The sequence below is a fragment of the Triturus cristatus genome, chromosome 12, assembly GCF_964204655.1.
Source record: "Triturus cristatus chromosome 12, aTriCri1.1, whole genome shotgun sequence".
NCBI classification, from domain to species: Eukaryota; Metazoa; Chordata; class Amphibia; order Caudata; family Salamandridae; genus Triturus; species Triturus cristatus.
This window is the reverse complement of record NC_140595.1, coordinates 276,852,293-276,865,793: the sequence shown is the minus strand read 5'-3', so window position 1 is coordinate 276,865,793 and position 13,501 is coordinate 276,852,293. Positions and strand designations below refer to the sequence as shown.

At 54.0% G+C, this 13,501-nt stretch overlaps 1 protein-coding gene across 1 annotated transcript in view; it reads left to right on the top strand.

Moving 5' to 3' along the window:
• Positions 1 to 5,331: 5,331 nt before the first annotated feature.
• The window catches only part of PCP4L1 (Purkinje cell protein 4 like 1), a 285,781-nt gene continuing 277,611 nt past the window's right edge, over positions 5,332 to 13,501 (top strand). The window contains exon 1 of the mRNA XM_085638663.1: positions 5,332 to 5,553. Within this exon, the coding sequence (XP_085494789.1) occupies positions 5,545 to 5,553 (9 nt within the window). The 5' untranslated portion in view covers positions 5,332 to 5,544. The remainder of the gene's footprint in view (positions 5,554 to 13,501) is intronic.

Genomic DNA, 13,501 nt, shown 5'->3' with positions numbered 1-13,501 from the left:
GGATAGTGTGTTAACTTATCGCCAGCCTTCTCCTTTATGTCATCCATTCACGTTTTGGATCTTCCTTTTTTCTAATTGTGTTATGGTCAAATGTATTTGCAATGTATAAGGATAAAAGAAAGTTTATAAATGTGCAATGAAAATATATCGCTTTACATGAACACTGAAATGTTTAATGTATGAAAATGTATTGATGGCTTTTATATTGTAAATTATTCCCTATGGCCTACTTTTGATAAATGAAATAAAAATCAAAAAACATTTTTTGTATCAAAAACCACAAGAGTTATGTATAATATTTCTATGCACTGCAAGTTAACCTGGATGGTGCAATCATTGGTTTGCCTGTACACATATATAACTGTGTATACTTGCCAAGGTTTTTTTTCATTTTGTCCCTACGTCTGGCAAGTACATCTTGTATGTAGGGGCCCCTACTTTCAAAATTCACTGCTCCAGCCGGAACAGGAAGCACACCCATGCTCCCCATAACCAATCACAACGCTCAATGCAGTATTGTGATTGGTCTGAGCACCGTGGCTTGGCGCTCAGACAGGCAGTGGGAGCCTGGGCATGATCTCCAGTGCGCAAGAAAGTTTGTATTTTACAGAGTGTGCCTGCCTACCACTCCTTCCCCTGCTCTGAGACAGAGCAGCCCCGTCCCGCAGGAACAAATAAAGTGATAATAAGCCTGAGTTAGTATCATTTTATTTTTCCTTTATTTCACTGCTGAAAAGCAGTGGGACGACGCTCCTCCGCCACTGTCCTACCACCTATTTCTTCATTACACCCTCCTGGGTCCCTGCTCTCAAGCATGCAGCTCCTTGGATCAATCGGGCAGTGCTCTGCCTCTATCCCCACTGTAGCCCACTTCAGACCACGGTTTTGGCCCTGTGGTCCTACCCAGGACTGCACTCGCCTCAAGCTGTCCGTTTCTTTTTTTCTCTCAACCAGGTTCCAAGTTGATTTCATGTATTTTATTATTTAAGTAGGGTTTCTCCTTCTTGCTGACCTCCTTACTCCTGTGCAGCCTTCAGCCCTCAGCCTCCCACTGCTTCCTGATGCTGCTGCCCCCGCGGCCCCTCCCACTAGCGCATTCTCCTTCGCACTCCCATTCCCGCCGGCCAGCTGCCCCACCCTGCCCGACCTCTACTTAATGGAGGCTGCTGTGCAGCCGCACAGAGGGCATGCCGCCGGCATGCCGGAGCCATGCCAAAGGCAAGCCCGTCAGCGCCTGTCCGTGACCCAACCACGACCAGCGCCAGGGACCCTGGATCTCCGACCTTCCACCCCTACAACCCAGCTGCCCTCCTCACTCAACCCCAGTAGAAACATCAACTGCCAGCTGTCAACGTCGAACACCACCCAAGGCCAATTCTCCTGCTGACACTGCCGACATTCCTTCACCATCCACAGCACCCCCACGACCTCCGCACCCATGCTGCCTGCCTGCACCAAAGAAGCCCTGAAATGCACCCTCCTCAATGTGCGCTCCCTGCACACACCCTCTCGCCAGACGTCGCCTTCTTCACAGACACTTGGACAAGCGCTGCATCTGCCCCTGAAATCGCCACCGCCATTCCCAACGGCTACAAGATCCAGAGGAAGGATCACCCCCACCGCCCAGGAGGAGAACTTGCCATCGCACACAAGAGCTCCCTCTGACTCCACACCTCCAGCACAAGTGACTCCCTCTCCAACACCGAACACCTGCATTTCCAGATCCAGACCAACCCTAGAACCATGATGCGCAGAACCCCTGGGCCCCGCGCCCCTTCACCACCACCACCACCATTGTCGACATCATTGCACCCCACACCATCGCCTCCACAGACTATATACTCATCGGAGACCTGAACTTCCACCTCGACAACCACAGTGACCCCGACTCCACCGCCCTCCTGGACCACCTTGCCAACCTCGGACTGAAGCAGCTCGTCACCACCCCCACCCACAAGGCTGGACACACCCTCAACCTCATCTTCACAGGAAGGACCAACATCCACTTCAGCCATACCTTGCAGCCCCTTTGGACAGACCACCACTGCGTACACTTCTCTTTCAACACCACCACCGTACACAAGCCCGCCCTCGCCCTCCACGAAGGAACTGGAGCAAGGTCCCAGAGGAGCACCTCAACTCTACCCTTGTCCATGACCCCCCCTCCGCCACAACCGACGCCAACACTGCAGCCATGGAAATACACCGCTGGATCACCAACTCCGCGGACAAGCTCGCCACCCTGACAGACAACTCCCGCTGAAGTCCACCTGGCTCACCACCGACCTCCAAGAAGCCAGACGCTCCTGCAGACGACTCGAGAAATGATGGAGAAATAGCACAACCACTGAAGACCAGTTCACCTACAAGTAAGTCATGACAGAATACCACCAACTCATAAGATCCACCAAGAGGACCTTCATCAGTAACAAAATCCTCACCAACGCCAGCAACCCAAAGGAACTCTTCAACATCATCCAGCAGTTCACTAAACCCCCCAGTGAAGCCACAGACATCACACCCTCCCAAGACCTCTGCAACAAGCTTGGCTCCTTCTTCCACCTGAAAATCAAGGCCTTCTATGACAACTTTAGTGAACAGACCCCTGAACCCCCCCCTTCAGCAATGACAGCCAGCCTACCATCAACAGCTGGACAGTGGTCACCACCGAAGAAACCACTACAGCCATGAAGAGCACCCACCCAGTAGCCCCCACTGACCACTGCCTGCCGCACATCTTCCACAGAGCCGCCGCCACCTCTATTGCGCCCGAACTATGCCGGACCATCAATGCCACCTTCGATTCCGGCATCTTCCCCAATGACTGGAAGCGGGCTGAGGTCAAGCCCCTCCTCAAGAAACCTTTGGCTGACCCGACAGACCTGAAAAACTACCGGCCCATTTCTCTCCTTCCCTTCACAGCAAGTCACAGAGAAATTCGTCAACGCACAACTGACCTACCTCATCGAAGAGAACACCATCCTCGATTCCTCCGAGTCTGGATTCCGCAGCAACCACAGCACCAAGACCACCCTCCTCACCGCCACCGACGACATCCGCATGCTACTCGCCCAGGGACACACCACGGCCCTCATCCTGCTAGACCTCTCCGCAGCCTTCGACACCGTCTCTCACCGCACTCTTGCAGCTAGACTCCACGACGCTAACATACGGGGATCAGGCCTTGACTGAATCGCTCCTTTCTCGCCAGCAGAACCCAAAGGATGAGACTCCCACCCTTCCTCTCCGAGCCCACAGAGATCAACTGCGGTGTACCCCAAAGATCATCGCTCAGCCCCACGCTCTTCAACATCTACATGTCCCCCCTCGCCGCCATCGTCAGACAGCATGGGCTCAGCATAGTATCCGACGACACCAAACTCATCCTCTCCCTCACGAAGAACCCCGAAGATACCAAACTCAGCTTCCAGGAAGGAATGACGTTGCAGCCTGGATGAGCAACAGCTGCCTAAAACTGAACTCGGAGAAGACAGCGGTCCTCGTCCTTGCACCCTCCCCAACCACATGGGATAGCTCCTGATGGCCCTCGGAAACCCACCCACCCCGACGGACCATGCCCACAACCTCGGCATCATTCTCGACTCCTCCTTCACCATGAGTTGGCAGATCAATGTCGTCACCTCCACCTGTTTCAACTCCCTCCGCGTCCTCCACAAGGCCATCACGTGGATCACCCCCCCCCCCCCCCCCCAAGCCAGAAAGACCGTCACCCACGCCCTCATTACTAGCAGACTGGACTACAGAAACGCCTTCTATGCAGGAATCAACAAATCCCTGCTACACAAACTCCGGACCATCCAGAACTCCACAGCCAGACTAGTCCTCGGCACCCAACGACATGAGCACATGACGCAACACCTGCGAGACCTCCACTGGTCAAGAAGAGAGTAACCTTCAAACTACTCACCCACACCTACAAATCCCTCCACAACATCGGACCCAAATACCTCAAAGGAAGAATCTCTTTCCACGCACCCAAAAGAAACCTCCACTCCGTCGACCTCGCCCAGGCAGCGACCCCACGCACCCACAGAACCAGAGCTGGAGTAAGAGCCTTCTCCTACGTTGCAGCCAAAGCCTGGAACGAGCTCACAGCCACCCTCAGACACTCCCCCCACACTGCACACCTTCAGGAAGAGCCTCAAGACCTGGCTTTTCAGCTGACCCAAAGCTGCACCCCCCCCCCCAGCGCCTTGAGACCCTCACAGGTGAGTAGCACGCTTAAAAAATCCCCTGATTGATTGATTGACCACTCAGCATGCCTTCCCACCACTGCATCTACTGAAATGTCTCCACCAGATCTGCTCCCCTATCACAGCCATCACTGTTCACAAGCCACCTGTCTACGTGCCACAGCAATCTGCCATAACCTGCCCCTATGCAAATGCTAGATTTGTTTATCCACACATCAGTCTCACCTCACACGCCAGCAGTCTAAACCACATTCCAGGCAGTCTCTGCAAGCTGGTCATCCTTGCTCGGCCCACATGCCATAACCAGACATGCAACCTAGCACAACTGGTGCCCACATACCACCATCCTTACAGTGCTAAAGAAGCACATCTAAAACCTTACATTCCGCCTACTGAATACCTAAAGCGACCGTCTCTGCTTATATTACTGTAACCCTGGCGCACCTCCATGTCTGCCGTCATGTCAGCACAAGAACTGTCCACTGATACCAATGACACCTACTTACAGATTATCCAGAAGCCTGTCCATGTTGCCCCATCGGCCCCTCCCACTTACCATAACCACCTTTAACCACATGCTACTTTCACCACTGCATCATGTCTGCCATAAACAATTCGGTTCATATGCCACCAACAGACCAGCTCACGGACCAGGCATCTCTTTGCCCAGGAGCCAACACCGGACCAGTCTACGTAAAAAACACATTCTGTAAGCACGGTCGTCCCCAGGTGCGCCCACATGTCACGGTCACCACACTCTCGGCACGCTCTCCATTCTTGACGGCCGTGCCGCGCTGCAGTCTCTCCCCCTCCCCCCACCTGTCTGCCTCCGAACCCGCTCGTTCGCACCCTTACCTGGCTTCCTCTCTAGCTGCACCACCTCCCCCTCACTCGAGCCCCACATCATTTAACCTACTCCAGGCAGCCTGCAACTCTCCGCTCTCCTAGCCTACACTCCAGCGCTACGCACATGCCTCCCCTCCGCTGCTCTTCGTGTTTACTATCACCCCTTCCAAGGGGCGGCTCCCCTATGCCCATCTTTGGAAATGCAGCAAACTGCCGGGGCCCTCGCCATTGGCTGTCCCCAGCTGCCACTCGCCGGCTCAAGTGAAGAGCTATAAATGAGTCTGAAGGAAGCTGGGAATGAGCGAGATAGATAGGGAGGGAGGAAGAGGAAAAGACAGAAAGGGACGGAAGGCAGACAGAAGCGAGCGACACAGACAGAAGAACGAAAGAAGTGCAAAGGGACAAGCGAAACACGGCGAGAGAGGCGAGATAGCAGAATTAACCCCTGCGCACCAGTTGGAATCCCCCTTCAGCTCCTGACACGATGAGTGAGGTGAGTGAGGGCTCCCGTCGTGTACTGACTGATGCCATGCTAGTGAGCAGCTGCAGGCTCTCACCTGCCTGCGGGGCAGCGCCTGGGGGACTGGCAGATGCTGCCGCGACTGCCCTGACTTGCTAGGGCTCTGCTCTGTGCATTATTTAAAGAGGCATTTCCTTCTTCCTTCCTCGTCACCTCTTCTCATAACTTTCCTGCCTGCTCCCTGTTGATGCGGACTGCCGCCTGTGTCCTTCTGCGGTGTGTGCCTGGCTGCTCGCTGCACGGCGGGCAGGTGGTGTATGTGGGTGGCGGTGTTTCTATACACTAGGAGTGAAGGATGCACATTCTATCGGGTGCAATATAGGAGAGACCACAATAAGAGCGGCGCAGCACTGTGCAGCATGTGGTATGTAACGTGCGCATGCTTCGAAGTGCACATGGGGTCTGGTACTGGCCGCCGTATAACATGTAAACTATCAAACCATCATATGGGCCCTTTATAGCACCTGAGCTACCACTGCTCCGTATACCAATGATGCCCCAGGAATACAGGGGAGGCATACTGGCTGCAGCCCTGCTCCTGCACGGCGTGTATACGTCACCAATCTGCTACAGCGTTAATGCACCATGTTTTATTATCTGTATGGGGTAAAGAAGTGTGTATGTGCGTGAATATGTAGCGGCTGTTTTATATTGGCACCAGCCGCCTATGCGATGCCGAGGATGCTTCATCCAATCACTGTGCTTAGAAAGCGGGCTTTAACTACTCCCGTGGGACTCCTTTCTAACTTCAGTGAGGGCGCAGCAGGGACACGGAGCAGCCACGGGCTGTGAGGAGGATGTTTATCTACCTGCCTGGGCTTTGACTGGTGACAGCGCGTGCCAGGAAGGTTATTGCCTTAATGCGTCTGCCCATTAACAGCTGTTATCGCTCTGAGCACATGGCAATAATGCACAATTACTTCTCTTTTACAAGTTGACCTTCCGTGGCTTTTACTCGCCACCGCATGAACATGATTCTGTGTACACATGGTGATTACGTGTAAAATGAAACGGTGGAATTACCGAATTAAAATGTAAAAAGAGGACAGTAAAAAGTGTAGCAAGATCATTTTAAGGAAGAAGAAGTACGTTGATTTAGATTATGTGGAAAAAAATACTTTTAAAGTAATGTCTAGTTAAAAGGAAAGTGTGACGGGATTACTGTGGAGGGCGCATAACTCTGGATGCGGGCCTGAGAAGACAGAGCACGGGGCACAGGGCTGCGGGTTCCGTTTAGAGATGGGCTGCCGTTTGAGCGGGAACGCCTGTGTGGGGCATCAGTGAGGAACGCAGCTGGCGACGGGGGAGAGGACTGGGGTGAATGTTGTTTCTGTGTGGGGGGGGGGGGGCGCTGTGATGGAAGTGAGTGGTATGTGGTGTGAGTAATGCATGGGTCTGAGGTGTAAGTAGTGAGAGGGGCTGAAGTCTGAGCAATGAGGTTTGAGTAATGTTTAACAAGGCTTCTCGGGAGTTCACCTACGTGCGCGCCCCGCTAATATAGGCGCCCTGGGCCTGGGCCCAGCTCGCCGTTGCCAAAGCCGGCCATGTGCGGGCTTTGAGTGAAGAGTGGGGGTGGGGGATGTAGTTTGAGTGATGGTCAGGGACTATATTTTGATAAATGAGTGGGGCAGGTCCAGTGATGAGTGGGGGCTGTGGTTCGAGTGTCATGTGCGGCTTTGGTTTGAGAGTTGAGGGACAGCCGTGGCTTGAGTAATGAGGGGCTCTGGTGTTTGTGAATGAATGAGTGCAGATTGTGGGTTGTCTGGGGCGCGGGGCTGTGATAGGAGTATGGCGTGGGACTGGAGTATGCTTAATGAGTCACAATGCCGGGGGATCCGGGACGAGTGGGGTTGGGGTTTTAGCAACTAGTGATAATTGTGGTGGATGGGCAGACTGTGGTGTGATTTAAGACACAGGACTGTAGCTTGAATAAGTATGGCGGGGGCGAGGTTTCAGTACTGGACGAGGCTGCTCATTTAGTAAGGCTAAACTGTGGTTTGCGTAGGGAGTGGGCCTGAGGTTTAATTTGGGAGTGGGAATTGTAGTCTCATGTAGGACTGAGTTGTGGGGGTTGAGTAAGGATTGAGTGCGTGGCTTGAATAAGGAACAGTGGGATGTAGTTTTTGTGTGGAGCGGGGTATGTGGTTCCCGAGAGAAGCGGAGGTATGTGGTTCCTGGGGGTATGTGGTTCCTGTGAGGAGCGGAGTATGTGGCTTCTGTGAGGAGTGGTCGTATGTGGTTCCTGTGATGAGCGGGGATACGTTGCTTCTGTGAGGAAGGGGGTATGTGGTTCCTGTGAGGAGCGGGGGTATGTGGCTTCTGTGAGGAGTGGTCGCATGTGGTCCCTGTGAGGAGCGGGGGTAAGTGGTTCCTGTGCGGAGCGGGGTATGTGGTTCCTGTGAGGAGCGGGGTATGTGGTTTCTGTGAGGAGCAGAGGATGTGGTTCCTATGAGGAGCGGGGGTAAGTGGTTCCTGTGAGGAGCGGGGTATGTGGTTCCTGTGAGGAGCGGGGTATGTGGTTTCTGCGAAGAGCAGAGGATGTGGTTCCTGTGAGGAGCGGGTGTATGTGGTTCCTGTGATGAGCGGGGATACGTTGCTTCTGTGAGGAGCGGGGTATGTGGTTCCTGTGAGGAGCGGGGTATGTGGTTGCTGTGAGGGGCAGAGGATGTGGTTCCTGTGAGGAGCGGGGTAAGTGGTTCCTGTGAGGAGCGGGGTATGTGGTTTCTGTGAAGAGCAGAGGATGTGGTTCCTGTGAGGAGCGGGGGTATGTGGTTCCTGTGAGGAGCGGGGTATGTGGTTCCTGTGAGGAGCGGGGTATGTGGTTCCTGTGAAGAGCAGAGGATGTGGTTCCTGTGAGGAGCGGGGGTATGTGGTTCCTGTGAGGAGCGGGGTATGTGGTTCCTGTGAGGAGCGGGGTATGTGGTTCCTGTGAAGAGCAGAGGATGTGGTTCCTGTGAGGAGCGGGGGTATGTGGTTCCTGTGATGAGCGGGGTATGTGGTTCCTGTGAGGAGCGGGGGTATGTGGTTACTGTGATGAGCGGGGATACGTTGCTTCTGTGAGGAGCGGGGTATGTGGTTCCTGTGAGGAGCGGGGTATGTGGTTGCTGTGAGGGGCAGAGGATGTGGTTCCTGTGAGGAGCGGGAGTAAGTGGTTCCTGTGAGGAGCGTGGGTAAGTGGTTCCTGCGAGGAGCGGGGTGAACATTCGCTTGGACGGATGATTGATGGCATGGAAGTAAGGGTTAACCTAATACCATTAATTCTGAAAGAGCGGAGGGATTCCTTGGGGGAGGGAGGGGGGGGGACGGAGGCTGAGAGAGAGAGAGAGTAAGGGGCGGGAAGAGAGAGCAGAGAAGCAGAGGGAACTTAGGAGGGGGTGAGCAAGATAGGTGTCGCGGAATCGGGGAGAGGGGCAGCGCTTGGGGGAGGGAGGAGGAAGCACCAGGGAGAAACCACACTAGAGAGAGGTGGTCTTTGAGAGCGAGCAGATGAGAGAAAGCATTGAAGGGAGAATAACGGGAAATAGGGAAAGAGTGAGAAGAACGAGAGCGAACTAGGAGAAGGGTAGAGAGGTGGAAGGTAGAGCAGAGATGGAAGAGAGAGGTGGAACAGAGACGAGACACGGAGAGCTGGACAAGGAGTGGAGGGCTAGCTGGGAGAGTCGACAGAGAAAAGGGGGCGGCGGAGGGAGCGGAGAATCAAGCTGGAGAACGGGCAGAGGATCTAGAAAACGTTACGCGAGTATCAGGCGGAAGACCCCGCCCCCCCCCCCCCCCTCCCAAACGTAGCTCAGGGTGCAAGGGAACGAGCACGAGCAACCAAAAGAATGTCAACATGGTGCCCATCCTGCTGCACCTACACATCATATTGGAATTGCTCTTACTACCCCTGACGAGGCCTCAAAGCGCTATTTCGACAACTAGCACGCTACTCGGGAACCCAACAAGATTAGTGGTGAATTAGTACAGGGAAATATGAAATTATTTTGAGCGGCGGACATGCTAGTCTGTTCTTTGGATTAAAAAAGCATAGCGGGGGGATGGAAGAGGGAAGGGATTTCATTTATATAGTGCTTGCTATGCCTGATGAGGTGTTGAAGCGCTTTTCAGCAGGTAGCACGCTACTCCAGAACCCAAACAGGATTAGTAGGGAAATGAGTACAAGTGAATATGTTTGTTATTTGTATTGAAAAAGGATAGTGAAGTCATAGAAGAGCGAAGGGTTTGCATTTACAAATATCTCGGAAGTAATCTCCAGAGGCCGAATTCAAACATCTTTAGCCGCCAGCAGGAAACAAGCACACACATCAGAACCACGAGAAAGTATGCAGACAAGAGAACTGTACCAGTCCGTAGGTGTTCAATATCATTTTCAGTATCCCTTCAATGAAGAAAAGAATGTAAAACCCCCCAAACACAGATACTGCTTTATCCATGTAATTATCTTCTTTGGGATCAGATCCAAGGGCCTCTGGTATAAGCTGTATATGTGTCCGTAGAGTACCGTGCATCAGGGTGACCAGGTATGAGAAGAAAAAAAACAGGACAGGTCAGACATAAAAGTAGGACTAAAGTCTTTATCCTGAATTATGATTTGCCTTTCCCGATATTTTTTTGGGGAATATATATATATATTTTTTATATATCGTATATAATATAGCCACACAAGCTATACTTACAGAACATTAGCTATGGCTTCACCTTTGCCAGCCCCCCTGCCCTCCTCCCCACTCTGTCGCCCCTCTCCTGCAGCATGCATTCAGCCCATATCCTTCTGCGCTGCCTGAATCAGACAAATTACACCTTTCACTTCTACTGCACAGGTTGACTTGTCCTTGTTCCAAAAACCAGGACATGGGTTCCAAATTAAGAAACCGGGACACCAGGACACTACTCGGAAAACCGGGACTGTCTGGGGAAGTCCGGGATGTCTGGTCACCCTACCATGCATGCCTCCCCGACATTAGGGAAAAGTGAAGCTCACACAGTGCGTACCAGAAGCAGCCGTGAATATATGTCGAGGCTGCCGCCTGATCCTATCCACAAAGGCGTCAGGACGGTGGCTGACTTATAAAATGTAGGATTATTTTCCGGTATTATGTAGCGCAAACTCGACCCGAAGAAATTGAAGCGCTTTACGTCAGCACCAATTTCATTACACAAGGACACATTATTTTTGTGTGTGTTTTTACAAGTGTCCTGAGTTTCGACTCATTGTACAGGGGCGCTGGCACACGTGGAGGAGTGGGTGGAGAGCCCACTAGTGACATGAGTTCGACTCATTGTACAGGGGCGCTGGCACACGTTGACATGAGTTCGACTCATTGTACAGGGGCGCTAGCACACGTGGAGGAGCGGGTGGAGAGCCCACTAGTGACATGCGTTCGACTCATTGTACAGGGGCGCTGGCACACGTGGAGGAGCGGGTGGAGAGCCCACTAGTGACATGAGTTCGACTCATTGTACAGGGGCGCTGGCACACGTGGAGGAGCGGGTGGAGAGCCCACTAGTGACATGGGTTCGACTCATTGTACAGGGGCGCTGGCACAAGTGGAGGAGCGGGTGGAGAGCCCACTAGTGACATGGGTTCGACTCATTGTACAGGGGCGCTGGCACAAGTGGAGGAGCGGGTGGAGAGCCCACTAGTGACATGGGTTCGACTCATTGTACAGGGGCGCTGGCACACGCGGAGGAACGGGTGGAGAGCCCACTAGTCACACGAGTTCGACTCATTGTACAGGGGCGCTGGCACAAGTGGAGGAGCGGGTGGAGAGCCCACTAGTGACATGGGTTCGACTCATTGTACAGGGGCGCTGGCACACGTGGAGGAGCGGGTGGAGAGCCCACTAGTGACATGAGTTCGACTCATTGTACAGGGGCGCTGGCACACGTGGAGGAGCGGGTGGAGAGCCCACTAGTGACATGAGTTCGACTCATTGTACAGGGGCGCAGGCACAAGTGGAGGAGCGGGTGGAGAGCCCACTAGTGACATGGGTTCGACTCATTGTACAGGGGCGCTGGCACAAGTGGAGGAGCGGGTGGAGAGCCCACTACTGACATGAGTTTGACTCATTGTACAGGGGCGCTGGAACACGTGGAGGAGCGGGTGGAGAGCCCACTAGTGACATGGGTTCGACTCATTGTACAGGGGCGCTGGCACAAGTGGAGGAGCGGGTGGAGAGCCCACTAGTCACATGAGTTCGACTCATTGTACAGGGGCACTGGCACAAGTGGAGGAGCGGGTGGAGAGCCCACTAGTGACATGGGTTCGACTCATTGTACAGGGGCGCTGGCACAAGTGGAGGAGCGGGTGGAGAGCCCACTAGTGACATGGGTTCGACTCATTGTACAGGGGCGCTGGCACACGCGGAGGAACGGGTGGAGAGCCCACTAGTCACACGAGTTCGACTCATTGTACAGGGGCGCTGGCACAAGTGGAGGAGCGGGTGGAGAGCCCACTAGTGACATGGGTTCGACTCATTGTACAGGGGCGCTGGCACACGTGGAGGAGCGGGTGGAGAGCCCACTAGTGACATGAGTTCGACTCATTGTACAGGGGCGCTGGCACACGTGGAGGAGCGGGTGGAGAGCCCACTAGTGACATGAGTTCGACTCATTGTACAGGGGCGCAGGCACAAGTGGAGGAGCGGGTGGAGAGCCCACTAGTGACATGGGTTCGACTCATTGTACAGGGGCGCTGGCACAAGTGGAGGAGCGGGTGGAGAGCCCACTACTGACATGAGTTCGACTCATTGTACAGGGGCGCTGGAACACGTGGAGGAGCGGGTGGAGAGCCCACTAGTGACATGGGTTTGACTCATTGTACAGGGGCGCTGGCACAAGTGGAGGAGCGGGTGGAGAGCCCACTAGTCACATGAGTTCGACTCATTGTACAGGGGCACTGGCACAAGTGGAGGAGCGGGTGGAGAGCCCACTACTGACATGAGTTCGACTCATTGTACAGGGGCGCTGGAACACGTGGAGGAGCGGGTGGAGAGCTCACTAGTGACATGAGTTCGACTCATTGTACAGGGGCGCTGGCACAAGTGGAGGAGCGGGTGGAGAGCCCACTAGTGACATGAGTTCGACTCATTGTACAGGGGCGCTGGCACACGTGGAGGAGCGGGTGGAGAGCCCACTAGTGACATGAGTTCGACTCATTGTACAGGGGCGCAGGCACAAGTGGAGGAGCGGGTGGAGAGCCCACTAGTGACATGGGTTCGACTCATTGTACAGGGGCGCTGGCACAAGTGGAGGAGCGGGTGGAGAGCCCACTACTGACATGAGTTCGACTCATTGTACAGGGGCGCTGGAACACGTGGAGGAGCGGGTGGAGAGCCCACTAGTGACATGGGTTCGACTCATTGTACAGGGGCGCTGGCACAAGTGGAGGAGCGGGTGGAGAGCCCACTAGTTACATGAGTTCGACTCATTGTACAGGGGCACTGGCACAAGTGGAGGAGCGGGTGGAGAGCCCACTACTGACATGAGTTCGACTCATTGTACAGGGGCGCTGGAACACGTGGAGGAGCGGGTGGAGAGCTCACTAGTGACATGAGTTCGACTCATTGTACAGGGGCGCTGGCACACGTGGAGGAGCGGGTAGCGAGCCCACTAGTGACATGAGTTCGAGTCATTGTACAGGGGCGCTGGCACAAGTGGAGGAGCGGGTGGAGAGCCCACTAGTGACATGAGTTCGAGTCATTGTACAGGGGCGCTGGCACACGTGGAGGAGCGGGTTGTCAGTGGAAAGGCGGGACTGCAACAATTGATCCAGAGTAGCTGTGACCTCTGAACTTTGGGTCTTATTTGATGAACATGTGACAACAGTATGTCATACATCTCCACTGAGTCAGTACATATGCTCTTGGTGTCCTTCTCTGTCCACTTTGTTTTAATATCCACTTAGCTATTCCCATGGGCA